The 15,844-nt window shown below is 39.7% G+C and overlaps 1 protein-coding gene across 1 annotated transcript in view; it reads right to left on the reverse strand.

Moving 5' to 3' along the window:
- SUSD5 (sushi domain containing 5) overlaps positions 1-15,844 on the reverse strand; it is a 42,474-nt gene that overhangs the window by 11,345 nt on the left and 15,285 nt on the right. Inside the window, exon 3 of the mRNA XM_009993151.2 lies at positions 9,496-9,614. Within this exon, the coding sequence (XP_009991453.1) occupies positions 9,496-9,614 (119 nt within the window). The remainder of the gene's footprint in view (positions 1-9,495; positions 9,615-15,844) is intronic.

A 15,844-nucleotide genomic window follows, 5' to 3' on the forward strand; every position in this document is an offset into this window, starting at 1 on the left:
GATCTAGAGCCACAGCTGTCTTCTCTGCTTGCTTCTACAAAGGCTAACAAAGGCTTGTGTAGGTTGGGACTGGAAAGCAAAAGCTCAGATACAGTGATTTTCCTTGATCGCGGAAAAGCTTGTGAAATTGTTTGGCACTTTATTGTCTACTACACTGTAGCAAGAGGTCAGAGGCTGAGCAATGACCCAGTTCATGGTCACAGAAAGGAAAGGCCCAGATGGACACTAGTAATTTTTCGGACTATCTCTAAGCTTGTAGTCTTTCTCAAAATCGTTTCTTCCCAGATACTCAAATTTCCCCTATTTTAGATTAGAGACACCCTAAAATAAATGGTGACTCATGCTCTCCAGCTTCACAAAAACCAGAGGTAACATCGCTCTGCTGCCTATGAGAATGTGAAGAGCTAAATTTATTAGGATATAAAAAACTAACAGGATGTTATTTGATAATATTTCTGAATGACAGCACTAAGAACCAGGAAGCAAAAATTACTGTAAGCAATAACAAAACCAATTGAATTGAGTTTTTGGTTGCATGACAGAAGCGCAGAGAGTAGGCAGGCAACTGCTAACATCAGCGTAAACTGAATTTGAGCTCTTGGCTATCGTTAAAAAGGTGGGTCAAGATCTTCTGGAGAACTACCAGGCATTGCGTTTTCTTTTCTCTCAAAGGTCTCCTTCTCTCAGGTGTGCTCTTGAAGAAGGGTTATCATGTCCCCATTTTCTCCAGATTTTTTTACAGTCCCTTTTGGAATAGACATCTCTTGGTTAAAGAAAAACAAAAAAAAAACTATAATGCAAGAACATGATCCTACCAAGAAACCGAGTGGACAAAATGTGCAGTGTTGGTACAAATAAACACTTTTATATTCTTTTTGAAATTTGGGTTTTTTTCCAGTGGTTCTAGAGCTCTTCTTGACTGTGGAAGAAAAAACAACTCTTCCTTTTGCCAAAATAGCTGAAGATTCAAAATCTGCTTTTGTCCTGATGCAGAGCAAATGAAAATGAAAAGGCTAATAGGTAATAGCTCAGGACTTCTGGTAACTATATGAGATAAGGGAATCTTAGGGCCAGGTCTATGTTCTAGTGTTGATGTCTCCTGTTAAAACAGTTTGTCTTGGTACAAAAACCTAATTACTTAGTTGGCTAAGCGAAGATTATGTTCCTTGGAAATACTTTTGTTTGGAAGTTGAAGAAGTGACCTCCAAGACTGTGCTCCTAAACATGCAGAAAGAGAAACATCTTCAGAGAGTATCCTTGCTTCTTCACTAGAGTCTACTTTTAGGACAGCATCAGCACAAGATCTTACAACGTTTCTGTTGACACCAATTCACGTCCAGGGTTTTCAATGGATGATAGTTTTGACAGAAAAGCTTTTTTCAATGAATGATAGTTTTGACAGAAAAGTTTTTTTCAATCTACTCTCTGCAAAAGCTCAAGCTTTCCTGCTTTTGCCCCAGGACTGCAAGATCCTTGTGAGTCGAGCTGCAGCTTCTCCCATCACCTCCCACTTCTGACCCAGGCATAGGTAAATATATGTTTATTTAGAAATACGATACATTTAAGTTGCCAGTTGTTTACCTTGTAGTGAAATGAACATCCTCGGATAAATATCCACACTCTGTGAAAGTTCTTTTCATCAGGATTTTAGAAATTGTCCGATAGACCTGGCTAACCACTTCTTAATCAAGTATGCTGAAAAACATCTGTCACTAATTTCAGGGACACGCTAGAGAAGTCAAAGCTTTGAAGTCTATTCTCCGTGCTGTACACATACATATACACCGTCTAACACCTTCAGAAGTCAGTGGGAGTTATGCACACACATACTGACATAAAAAAAACAACCTCTTGAGGCTACACAAAGCTCAGTTTATGTGCAGTCTTGTGGAGGCTTGGCATCTGAGGAAGTGAGGAGCAGTTAGCAGCTAATGCCTTTCCTGTGAACTGGTCGGATGAATAGAGATTGATGTGGATGAAAGGAATACAAAAATATTTTATTGCCTCATAGGAAGGCTACAGACCCCTGCATTTCATGTACTTTATTTATGTAGCTACTTCCATCAGTGCAAACAGGAGCTGTGTATCTGCTCTGAGGGAAGTATTGATCCCAAGGCTGTATGGGACAATTATATGTCAGGGGGTATTCTTATCTACAAAGCCTTGCTTCTTAATCCTGTGGCCAGAGGAAGCAGAAAAAATAACACTTCCATTAGTTAAACACATTTACCTTATGGCAAACACATTCAAAAAGCACATTATAACCTTCCAGGAAAGAAGGAAGCTGAAGGGAGGTTTACGGTAAAATTTGGCAACATGTGGGAACAGAGACTAATGAGATCCTGAAAGAGAGATCTGGCTGATGTGTGAATAGAAAGAAAAGGAGAGATTTAAAAGATGTTAATGGGTGAACTTTCAAATCTCTCATATGAAACACCGTAAGGTCGTGTCTTCGCTGCAGAGCATATTGACAAACAGCATCAACAAGACGAAGCGAAAGCTGATACCCTGCAAAGATGTACTCGAGTTCCTACATCCATTTTGCTGATGTCTTCTCCTGTGCAAGATGTACAGGAATTTTCAGAGTTGCAGCATCTTACACTCCTTGTCCGACTGCAGTCTCAGTTGCTATGACAATTCCTGCTCAGTCTTTTGCCAAACCTGTTCTTCCTGGTACACATGCAGAAGTGACACTGGCACAGCAGTTCACCAAACTGAGCCACTTCTGGGGACACTGTTTAGGTTTTTGTCTGCAGCCTTTGTACCAGGAGGTGGAAAAGCATGGGCTTGTTTCGGACAATAGCCTGTGCTCAGTGCTGGCACTCAGGTCACTTCTTTTTGGAAGAGAGGATGCAGATCTGGGCCACAAAGCACTCCTCAGGGGTCCCGCACATGGGTCGGGGAAATCCCAAGCACAAATACAGTCTGTATGGAAAGTGGATTGAGAGCAGCCCTGAGGAGAAAGACCTTGGGGTGGTGGTTGATGAGAAGCTCAACATGAGCCAGCAATGTGCTCTGGCAGTCCAGAAAGCCAACCGTATCCTGGGCTGCATCAAAAGAAGCGTGGCCAGCAGGTCGAGGGAGGTGATTCTGACCCTCTACTCTGCTCTCATGAGACCCCACCTGGAGTACTGCATTCAGCTCTGGGGCCCCCAACATAAGAATGACATGGACCTGTTGGAGTGGGTTGAGAGGAGGGTCAAGACGATCTGAGGGCTGGAGCACCTCTCCTATGAAGACAGTCCAAGAGAGCTGGGGTTGTTCAACCTGGAGGAAAGAAGGCTCTGGGGAGATCTTCTAGCAGCCTTCTAGTACTTAAAGAGGGCCTACAAGAAAGCTGGAGAGGGACTTTTTACAAGGGCGTGTAGTGATAGGACAAGGGGCATTGGCTTTCAACTGAAGGAGGATAGATTTACATTGGATGTAAGGAAGAAATTCTTCACTCTGAGGGTGGTGAGGCACTGGAACAGGCTGCCCAGAAAAACTGAGGATGCCCCATCCCTGGAAGTGTTCAAGGTCAGGTTGGATGAGGCTTTGAGCAACTTGATCTAGTGGAAGGCGTCCCAGCCCATGGCAGGGAAGCTGGAACTAGATGATTGTTAAGGTCCTTTCCAATCCAAACCATTCTAGGATTCTACGCATTGGCTGCAGCTTGTCATTTGGAGGAACAGCAGTGCTCTTTGTTAAGGTGGCCGCAGAGGTTGCCTGAAGTGGTGACGCTGGTAGATGAGGACCAGGTTCCTCCAGTGCTGAGTGGGTGCTGAACACTCCATCTGGAGCACTGCTTTTCCCCCTCCTCTATCCTCCTGTAAACCAGCATATTTTCTTGGTGCTTGCTAAAAGATGAGCCCAATGCACACTTTCCAGCAGAAGAGCCTGACATGCTTGACTACTTTGCCTCAGCACTCAGGTCCCATCCAGCGGATCCCATGCTCTGCCTGTTTGTGTGTGAGATCACATCCTCAAATCTGGAAACTTGGAATCTGGTTCTGGACATCGTGACCCTTCCTGAGTTATCCACAGAGAGCTCTGGTGTCCTAACATCAGCTGCAAGCAGCAGACTCAGCAGGTGACCTTCTGGATGTCATTTTATGAAGATGAGATGTTGCAAATCTGAGTCACATGTTGATAGTGAGGTCAAACACCTAACAGGGCTCCATACATTGGTAGCTGGCCTGCAGTAAGCAAGGATGGAGTAGGTTACGCAGTGAGGCAGCACAGCACAGATCTATGGCAATGTGGAAGTACACAGAAGATCTTCATTTCAGTAGTAGTTTGGCACAGACTGTCTCCTGGAGTGAAAATCACTATCACAGTCAATAAAGAACTCAATATACATGGGTAGAAACCAGGATAGAGTCAACATCTGACAACATCTGAATAGGTGGCATAGCAAAGATGCAAGTGTCGAGCATAGGTATGTTAGGGCTACTGATGACTCTGGTTACACACCTCTTAGAGACTTAGCAAGTATTTTTTACAAGGGACTGAAGATGTCTCTTGTTAATTGAGCTAGCACATTCGGTCATGATTGGCTTTCAGGAATTCTGGCCCCTCTGAAAAGTGACTTTAACTCCAAACCTTGTGTGGAAAGGAGTTTGTGACAGGTGATTTCTGGCAAAGAGTTGACACAAGTCACTGTAAGAACACAGCACACCTCCTCCCCAATCCAGATTCCTCCAGAAGCATCTTCTTGATTTAAGCTACAAGCATCTCGTCAGTTTGTAAAGATTCTTTTTTGAGATGGCTTGATAAAATACTGCCTATAGAAAGGACAGCCTAAGATCAACAACAACAAAAAAATCAACATATAAAAGATGCAGACTTTGGCTTCCACATCACCTGGGAGAACCGGGAATCTGCCAAAATCTGATTATCTACAATTGCTACTTTAACTGTGTACCGTGCTCTGAAAGCTGACATTAAACATACTCTTTGTAATAAAACATCCTCTGTTACAACTGCCCAATTCAGTGGAGTTTTTCCAGAGAGACCACTGGAATTTATAGGATGTCATCTTGTCATTAAGAAATTGGAAAACACAACTCTTAACACTCAGCCCTGTGAAAGATGAGTGCGGATGTTTATTTTCCTTTTTGATTGCAGAGACACCAAAGTGTACGGATTTCTTCCTTTTGGATAAAATACTGCGTACAAATAGGGCACAAATAACCAAAACTCAATCATAGCCAATATTAAGTGCTGCTTGTAAGCTACCAATGTCAGGATACTAATACCTCTTTCATCAGACAGGGCTCGTAAGAATAACTTCATTTATTAGTTTAAATGACATCACCAGGTAGCTGGAAATTCACTGTCAGCTATATGCAAAGCTCTGGAAAAGAAAGCTGGTAGCAATGAAAAAATGAAAAACTTCATATCCATAGCAAAGCATAACAAATACAAAGAAATGGTTCAAATATTACATAAAGGAAATCGTAGTTTGATTGCTCTTTTAAAGTACATTTAATATATTTGCTGTGAAGAATACACTGACTTCTTTTTTACTTACTGCTGAAAAAGCTAACCTGAAATATGTACATAAGCCATAAGGCTTTGATGGACATCTGGAGCCAGCAGTCATGTTTAACAAAGTTTTATTTGCATTTATGCTGTATGCTACTACAAGTTGCTGCCTGTTTAGTTTTTCTATGGTGGCAGCAAATCAAAGCCTTATGGAATAGAGATCTTTCTTGTTGCCTGTAAATACCAGTGGGTCACTGGAAAAAAGAACGAGTAAAACTTGGGAGCTACTAACAAAGAGATCTTTCCTTTGTTGCATTTAAAAAAAAAATACAAGAAAGGGTACTGAGATGATTATAGACGTATGAAATGGAATGGTATCCAGTTCCACAAAAAACAAGACTGGTAGGAAAAATTCCAGCTTTCTGTGTTTCCCGCTTTCTCTCTTTTATACTTTGAGGCATTTTCTTAGGAGCTTTGATAGAGAATAAATACACACTCTGTGCGCCAGATCTGACTTATATGTGAAACTCTGTTTTCAGAGTAGGTAGAATCTAATATCTGTTTAGGTAATTTTTAGCACTCAAGGCTAAGACAGAAACTTTCTGATCTCAGCACATCCTGAGCTGGTACAGAGTTGTCTTCCTGACTCTAATGGCTGCATAAAACATTTGTTTCTGAGAAACCGAGAAGACACATTTCTCTGTGCTATGAAAACTGCAGCAATACTCACAGCATTCATAAAACATTACAGCCATATCTTTCCCTGTCAAATGTAACTCTTAGTACCAATATCCTGTAAAACATAACTCTTAGTATCAAAGGCTGCTGTGATTCTTCTGTGTGTACAGAAAAAAATCCATTTCAGAAGCACAAAAAAAAGGTATGTCTCTTTTCAGGATTTTTATTTATAAAAGTCTGATCATGTAAGCACACCCAGAGCTCTTGCTACAATCTGACCACTGCCCTGGCTGTTGAGGCATGCTGAGGTGTATGGTTAAGAAATGCAACTGAACTCATTTGCTAAATGTTAATTGAGTAAAGATTAATTGTAAATCAAGGCCTAAGAAGGGAATTCTGTGATGGTTTGTACCAGAAGTTTCATGGTGGTTCGAGATACCCTTTGTACAACCCTAAGAACTGAAAAGAGAGTTTTGAAGAGTTCAACTTAGCTTCTAAAGATCATCAACTTAGCTTCTAAAGAAAGAGAAGGGTGATGCGACTGTTCCCTCTGTCCATCCTCAACCTGTAAGTCTGTCTGAGCCTTTGGCTGATTTCAGCCAAGTCTGACAAAGTGAGATTGCTGCTGAACATCTGCTTATTTTGGTAAGATGAGTTTAAAAGAGGAAAGATCCAGAGTCAGGTGCCTTTTCCATTGGGATGTGCACAGGTAGGACTCAACTCTTACCCCTTCCCACAGGCTGCCCAGTCGATCAGCCTCGCACACAGGCAGACAAACTAGTGCCTTCACACCTCGAAGGCAGCCCCAGCGCGTGCTGCCTCCTGCCCAGCCAGCCATGCTGGGACCTGGCACGGAGCTGAGAGCACCCTGAAGGCAGGGAGATGGTGGGTAAAGGGTGAGGTTAAGAAATACTGGAGAAATGGCTTTAAACTGAAAGAGGATAGATTTAGATTGGATATAAGGAAGAAATTTTTCACTCTGAGGGTAGTGAGGCACCGGAACAGGTTGCCCAGAGAAGTTGTAGATGTTCCATCCCTGGAAGCGTTCAAGGCCAGGTTGGATGAGGCTTTGGGCAACCTGGTGTAGTGGAGGGTGTCCCTGCCCATGGCAGGGGAGTTGGAACTGGATGTTCTTTGAGGTCCCTTCCAACTCTAACCACTCTATGATTCTATGGAAGCAACAGAGGAATTTTGTATGGGCTGCAAGTTATTGGTTGGATGAATATGGAAGAAATGAAAAGGGTTGCGGTTATTGTGTATGCAGACACAGCTCTCGCCGTAAGAAGCCTGAGGCTTATCACTTTTGGCAGGGCAAAACAACTTGCTTTTTGTACTTGATTTCAATATACAGGTCTTAATACTAATGTATTAGTGTATTATAATTGAAATTGTATTAATTAAAAGCAATGTCTACTTTTCTGAAAGAAAAAAAAATACTTGGGAAGTTTCAGGTAAGAAACGATTCATTAATCATGACTTAGATGGGTAGCTATTAGCCAGATGTACAAACAGCAGAACAGATATGCTAGGCTCGAGGCTGTGGTGTAGTGTTTGCTGTTCTTGCTTCTTACTGGATATTTACTTTCCCAAACTGAAAGTGGCATCCCTGAGGTGCAGGATGTTCTTTCATCAGTCAACTGCTTCGTGCTGGCTTGTGTGTTACTCTGTGTGATGCTTGCATGTTAAGGCTGTTTCCTTTCTGGATTTTTCTCTTTCCATACCAACTACAGACTAGGCTCTGCCACACAACTTCGCCCAAGCCTTTCTATTCAAACATTGACTCTGCATCCCAAATTTTTTATATATTCGAAGGAGAGAGGACCTTATTGTCATCCAGAAATGTTTCTATGTATAAGAACTATTCGGTGTGTTGGCACGATCATCCCATTCTGTCATCAGGAAACTCCCTGCCTTGTACAAAACAAGTTGTTCATAAATTGCCTCTTCTTTGCAAATGGTGCAGATTTTCCTCTGAATTTTAACTACGCAGTTTCTGAGTCCTATGTAGTACTCCTCTCCAACAAGCACGATCAGACTACGTTCTCATCTTCACCTTTACTACCCCTTTACCATGAGCAGCAATCAAACACAAAAGGCAAGCACAGCTCCTTCCCCAAGATCCAGCATCTACGTGTAAGCTCAGACACAGGAGGTGGAGACAGACAGGGGAGCACAAGGGCACAATGGAACAATAGTGGTCAGAGCAATGATTTCAGTGTCCCACAGCTGTCCCACCCACTGCAAAGTTTTTCTCGAGGGGGGGACGATGACAAAAGAGAGATTTGAAGGAAGACAATGAGAGAGTTTTGCAGATGTTTACAGGGAGCTGCTCCTATATGTGAGGAGCAGCATGGAGGAAAGCACAAAGGTGCTTGTGTGACAACATTGGCAACTGGGTGACAGAGCTGGCATCGCTCATAGCATCACGGAGCCTGGAGTCAGTATCACGAGGGTTATTTGAGAGGATGGCCAGTTAAACTCTGCGGTTTTTGAATGATTGGGTGCACATCAAATACGCATCACCTCTGCCACATTTCACTTCAACCATGTTTTCATGCCCACTGCTGCCACTGACTGTACATCAAAATGCCCTCCTGTGTTGTGAACTTACTGTTTCTCAGTAAATACCAGCTGCTTGCCAGCTGCTTTTCTTGGAAACGACATGCGAAACTTCACTGTGGACATCAACAATCTGTTTGAGGGGTTCCCAAATTTCTTTACACAATCCTGCCTATCAGTAACAATTTATTTTTTGCCTTCAGACTCCATCTTTGCATGTGGGTTCCAGCACTTGAATAACAAAAAGTTTAAGCATCAGCTTACATGGGAAATAACTTGGTTTTCAGAATCATTGATGATATACCTGAGTCCCTAGCAGGCTGGTCTACACTTGTTAAGCACAACAAATTTTAAATGGAGGCAATTAAGTTAGTTGTATACAAATGTTGTATACTGACAGATATGCAACAGCGCGGTGTTTTGCGTATGGAAGCCAGCTTTCCAAGGTACATTCAGTTACAGTGCTGAATACTGGAGATGCTTCAGGCACCTCAGTTATATTGATGCCAGATACATTCTTTTCCATAAAGAATTTACTGTGAACACCAAAATGGGTTCTTCCAGATCAGTAGTGCTGTTTGAACTTGCTAAACTGCAGCAAAGACAAAAGATAATGCAATTTATTTCCTGCAACCAATGTAGCAGTTGGCTCATTAGCAGGTGATTACTATAAAGATTTATTCCTTAAGATTCTCTCTTTGCCTCTCAGCAGTAGAAAAATTGACGGCAAAACTCTCAATGTTGCAAGACAGCAATGACTATACATTATTTCAATAGTATATCAGTGCTGACCTTCATCCTTTACACAAAAAGCATCATATTGGTCTTTCACAAAGGGATCGGTTTCAATTTTAACATCAATGGCTTTCACGCTCTGCTGTTTGCTGCCCGTCTTTCTGCATATAATTGTCCTAAAATAAAGAAGAAGAAGAAAAAAAAATCAGAAATCTTCTGGAGTCGTACATGCAGGTGAAATTTGGAGATCTTTTATCAACGGCAGTCAGGCTTTAGCCTCAGCTTAACTGTTTAAGAGTTGGCACATAAGGCATTAGTGTGGGAAGATCTATGAAAAAAGCCAAGGGAGAATTAGAAGTAACTTAAAAAAAATGTTTGTTGTAGATCCATTCAAGGCATAGGAAGCAATAAAGAATGTTTATCTTATATTCTATAATACTTCCAAATATCAGACCAAGTCCCAGCATATTTGAAGCCACATTCTGCTCTCACATTCCAGCAATACATATTCCCACCAATGGTACCTGGATAAAAATGAATAGAAAACTCAAGATCTGGTCTGAAAGATTATAAATCATTAGCATTTTACATTAAAAGACCATTAAGGTTGGATATTTAACTGCTCAAAAGCTAACACTGGCAAGTTCAGAAAATTCGTCTTGAGTTCTTGGAAGAAAAACTGCTATCTTTTTTTTTACATTAATTCCACAACTTTGTATAAACTCCATTTCTTCTGGCTTGGTACTCAGCAGTACCTAATCCATCCTGTTGTCCTCCATAGGCTTGAACAAAGGTAACAAATCTGTATTTGTTTTTACAACTCTGTAGATGCTGAACATAAAGGAAGATACCACTAATTATCTCTTCTCCCAGCTGTACTGGCTGCTTAAAACTAACAAACAAAAGAGAGTTTGTGTATAGAAGACACAGGTTTTACTGTCACACCGAAGGTTACAAAGGCTAGGAAAGCAAATTCAGCCCAAATTTTTGCAGCTGGATATTAATGGGGTGAGGTTTATTTTTTGTGGACAGCTAGTTTGTAGAAGTGTTACACAGTCAGCTATTCTAGTGAAAGCAAGACAAAAATGCTTTGCACAGAGGAATCTTTCCAGTGGAAGAAAATTTATCATTTTGTATTGTGCAATGGTTGAACCAATTTTGCCATCAGTCCCACACTCAATTTGGAAAATAAAATAAATGTTGACTAACTGCCCATTCACTGAGTGTGGAAAAGATCCAGTGGAAATCCAGCATTTGATCATGCACTTAAACACTATATAACAATTGATTTACCCGAGTGGAGTGAACTACGATTGCACAGACCATCTTAAGTCTGGCATGTGTTAGCAGTTAAATATGTAACTTTAATGATCTTTTAATGTAAACAAACAAAAGCAACATGAAACAAGTCATATGGTGGTCGTCACGCATATGTACCGGAATGATTCCTACCATCCTTCTGCTCTGGAAAATGGTGTGATGTCATCCCTTACTGAAAGCCCCTTTGAGATTTCAAATCAAATGTTTCTTTTGCAAGAAAAACACCCCTTGATTTTTTGGGTGGTCACTGGCAGGACAGTATTGCCCATACAAGTTTAAAATCAAGTTCTCTTAGAATTTAATGCATTTAAAGTCTGAGTCCTCTGAGTCAGTAACCGGGCACCTAGACAAAAGTGACTTGATATACCAAAGTGGGTTTAGATGACCGTGAGAATCAGGCCATCAATTAGAAATTTTGTATGTATTCAAATATTGTTCCACTAGGTCTTACAAGGCCTAAGTGAATGAAACAGCTATGCCTCCCTTCAAAAAGTGACTTAGCAACCTTAATCTTTCCAGTAATTTCTCTCTCACTTAGGTAGCCGGATCAGTTATGTCTTGCAATACTGAGTATACGGACACTGACTTGTCTTTAAAAATTTGTGCCTTTGGCCTGTACTTGTGTACTTAAGACTTCAGAATTTCTTAAAAAAATATATATACTTTTTGAAGATTGTTGCCATCATAAAATTCTAGTGTCTGAAAATCAAGTCACATTCCTTTCTATGCTCAATCAAATAATAAAATTCCTGATACTTGGAAGCCACTTTTGAAAATCTTATATTAATTTTCTGATTTCTAATTTCAATTTCTAGCCAATATATTTTGCTTCTTGCCAAAGCACTATAATTTCTTTGCAATTTATTCAGGAGGCTAAAAAGTTATCTGGGGGTGACACATCCTTAGTATATTCAGGTCACGTCCAAAACAAGATACCTGGCTCACATGTAAGATTGTATACTTGAAGAGCAAGTTTTTCTTACTTTTTTTTTCAAGTTTTGTACAACGAATTACAAGTTTGTAGTTGACAGAATATAATGATTAGTTAATTAATTTTAAGAGCATGTCTTAGGTGCTATCCAATGAGACAAAACTTACAAAGGTGTATCTTGCATGTAGTTTTAACATTATACATAAAGAAAGGTTTTAAATGACATCAAGATTTTTAAAATGCATTTCTCACTAATCTTTTTTCCTACATGAAGTTTAAAAATTGCTCTTCCTGTCTCTTTCTTTTTTTTTCTTACAATACACCAGACGCTGGTTAACCTTTTAATTAGGACTTTAATTTGGATTTTTATCATATTAAAATTGATCTGATTAGAACTGCAAACATTCTAATGTAATTCTTCTGAGATGAAAGAAATCATGTCTTGTAAGCATACAAAAAATAGAAGGGGAAAAAAAAGAAAAATCTATTTCATTTCTCCCATTCCTCCTCTGTCAGTCATTTCCTGCCAGGAGCTCAATCCTGCAAGCTTTAAACATCTTCAGTAAGCTGTTATTACTGTTACTGAAAGGAGCTTCAAGAGTGCTCAGCATTTCTCAGTAGTTGGTCTAGTGATCCGACCTGCGACGCCTGTGGCATAGAAATAGTCTCTTTGCAGTCGGTAGGACTCCAGGTATGACTAAAAATACTCAATAATAGTCTCTTTTCTCTGAGTTCTTGAGGGTGGATATGTTTCCCTAAATCCTAAAATATTAGATTTTCATCTATAATTATACATGAAATACATAAGTGCACTTTTGTCTCAGTTCTAAAAGGTAGGTTTTGATGCTTTTAACTTTATTAAATTTTTCACTTGAGGACTAGAAAGTGGATATAAATTCAGAATTTGAAATATTTTAAAATTTCTGCAGCAGCAGCTTTGCCACGCTCAAATAAGAAACAAAAATTCGTGCATTTTTCCTACTCTTTCCAGTACCCTGCTGAGAGTTTGTGGAAATGTGTCACTCATGTTCGTGTGTTCATTACTATTTTGAATTGTTGCACAGAGGCATGCATCATGGTTGAGAGAATGTCTTAAATTTTATACTTTTTTTAGGGATATATCCACCTATCCATCCACTTAGAAGAATGGAGTCATGCAGGGAACTTTCATTCTATTTATTGCTACTTTCATGTAATAATTGAACTTAAATTAACCACGACTTTCTCATTACTCATCCTTTTAGGATACGTTGTAAGCTGATGCTTAGAGCAGTGTAATCCATGATTTTGTACCTTGTATTTAATAAAAAGATGCAATTTTATTTTTCCTTCTATGGAGATCTCTTATGAAAGTAGACATACTCAAAAGGAACATACTGAGTTCAGAGTGCAGATCCCCCATAATAATCCTCTATATTTATACATATCCGCTTGAAACATCCATGCATCCCTGAAAATTACTCTTACACTGCCATGAACTCTGAAAAACTCTCCCTCACACTTAAAGCATGTTGGTATAGACAGCATAAGTACCACATACTATCAGTAAGATAAAAATACAGTTGGGAAAGGAGGGGATTTAGTGGTGCTGACAACAGCCTCTGCTATCTGCTGGAAAGTAGGAGGGTGCCTGATGGTGTTTCCTTTGGTTTCTTGACAAGCCAAGCCAAAAGCTACTGAGAATCTTCTCAGTCCACTGCTACCCAGTCTAGAAGGACAACCTATTTCATGATGCCTCTTCCTCATCTCGAGTGAGAAAACAAGAAACCCTGGACACTCTGGACTGTGTTGAACGTCAGCTTAATTTCTGCTGTACAACTCATCCAACTGAGAACAATTAAGAGTCTTTCCCCTGAACTTATCCCAATAAATAGATCAGAAGTTGGCCAAGCTGATCATTTTTTTCTTGGTCATGACTCAGATATTGAATTTATCGTGTGTGCATAAGGAGAAGATTTAATACACAGCACAATAAGGTATGAACCAGACTTTACAGAAGCCTTCCACGTACTCTTGCGCTGGTTAAATTGTTTCTAATCTGTTAACTAACCAATGAGTAATTGGTATATTACGCACTTTTCCTGAGACTTCTGTTCAAAGAAGGAAACAGCAGAAAAAGCTGGCATGAATAGTATTTATTTCACAATATGCTGTAATATGCCATTATGTAATAGATATTATTAAATATACCACAATTATATACTTGAGCCATAGTGATTATACTGAATTTTATATATCGTATATATGCATTTATCATAAAGATGTATGTAATAAACACAAGATATTTTTATATAAAGCATAAATTCTGTTTATAGTAACATCCACTGGTACTTCTGCTTTCTAAGATAATTACATAGAGCTTTTGTAATACCCCAAAATTTTTCAGTAAACCCAAGTTAAAACATATGGAGCTAACAGCTGAGTTTATATGACATAGCGTGATCCATCAGCAGAGAAACCAGTAGGTGGGACTGGGATGTTTTGTAGTCGCTGCTTTATCTGCCAGTTGATTGTAAGTTTTGTAGTCTTAGTCAATAAATTCACTGAACTGAGTCAGAATGGTCTTATGACATTTATTCATAGTAATATGAACTTGCATATGAATATATTCAACTCAAAAGAACATCATCAACAGCATGTTAGCTGAGGCACTGTGAAAGTCTGGTTCATAACATAACATAATTGTAACAAACCTTCCTCTAATTAGAAAGTTAAAAACTTCATCACTTTTCTTAGTCAAAATAAATCTTTAACATCCTGTGCTGATTTTTTTCATGGGTCAGCTTTACCACTTGTGTTTCAGTAACTAGGCGAGAGAAAAAAAATCAGTAGTCTGGAAGCCAAACTAGAGGATTTTTATTCTTGGTCTTTCCCTTCTGTAGTTTGGGAAACTGCACATTATTAAGCTGGCTCTGATGAGGAATAAAATATAAATGACGTGTTCACGATTACCGAAGGGAAGAAAATTTCCCTGAAAAGTCATGAAGAGGAGCACAGGTGGGCTTTGGAACGTCCATTGACTGGGAACTATAGAGGCTAATTTTGGCTGGATGTCACCCAAAGAAAGCAGCTGCTAAGTGTGACATGAAGACGTTCCAACAGCAATACTGCCACTGGAAATGTCAAAACGAGGTCTTACTAAGGCAGAACCAATATCCTTTAGATTCTTAAAAATATACACCAAAATGCAGCCTTTTGTGCTTGAAATTGTACATATGACTACTGAAATAGTAAGGCCCCTGTTCATTAAATAAATATGGCCCATTCATGAAGATTTTCATACTGTAGCCTAGTATGAAAGATTTTATATAGCCATTTTACTATAATATCACTATGTACATATAATTTGAGCATTCTTAGTGCATGCGGAGGAGAATCATGTTGCTTCCCGGCCCGGACTAGTTGGGTGCTCAAAGACACATCAAGTGTCACTAGAAAGTTGGTTCTATCCAATTTCATTTTATGGGTTCCAGTTTAATCCATGGTTTTAGTAACAGATGTTATTGATTAGTTACCGAAGAGGTTTTTTTTTAAAAAAAAATATTTGCTGAATGCTATTAATTTACAAAGAAGCTCAATTCTCAGACAAAAGGCTTTCAGATAGGACAAAATACTGCAGAGATTCTAAAAAGGACAAAAATATGTGAAGTTCTTTTGAAAATTAGAAAATCAATCTCATTAGAACTAACTGGCAAGTTAAAATCCTGGTATTAGCTGCTCTTGTGCATTTGCTAAGAGTAAGCGTATCCCCTTCCTGTCTTCATTTTTCTAGGCTAAACAAACTGATCGTCTTTAATCACTTCTGATGAGAGAGGCGCTTTCTTGCACTGATCCTAGTCTGAACTCAGCCCTTCTGAGCTTGGATGCCAAGAATTACATCGCACTATTGCAGGTGGTATCTCACCAGTGCCTCGTTCAAGCCCTTCGGTACTGCCCTCTCTCTCCTGGAAGAGCTGCTGGATGTCTTTTAGGATGACTGCATTTCCTTTTTTCACAATTTTTATGTGAGTTATTTTATTTTACGACAGGCTCACTGCCGTCCTGTGCTCTGTGACTGCACCCAGCAATTTATCTTGCTCTGCCTTTTCCAGCTGAACTCCTAGCTTAAGGCAGAAATTCCTATTAGTCTTCATGCAATACTGCTACACTGCATCT

This window comes from Tauraco erythrolophus, chromosome 7 (assembly GCF_009769465.1).
Source record: "Tauraco erythrolophus isolate bTauEry1 chromosome 7, bTauEry1.pri, whole genome shotgun sequence".
NCBI classification, from domain to species: Eukaryota; Metazoa; Chordata; class Aves; order Musophagiformes; family Musophagidae; genus Tauraco; species Tauraco erythrolophus.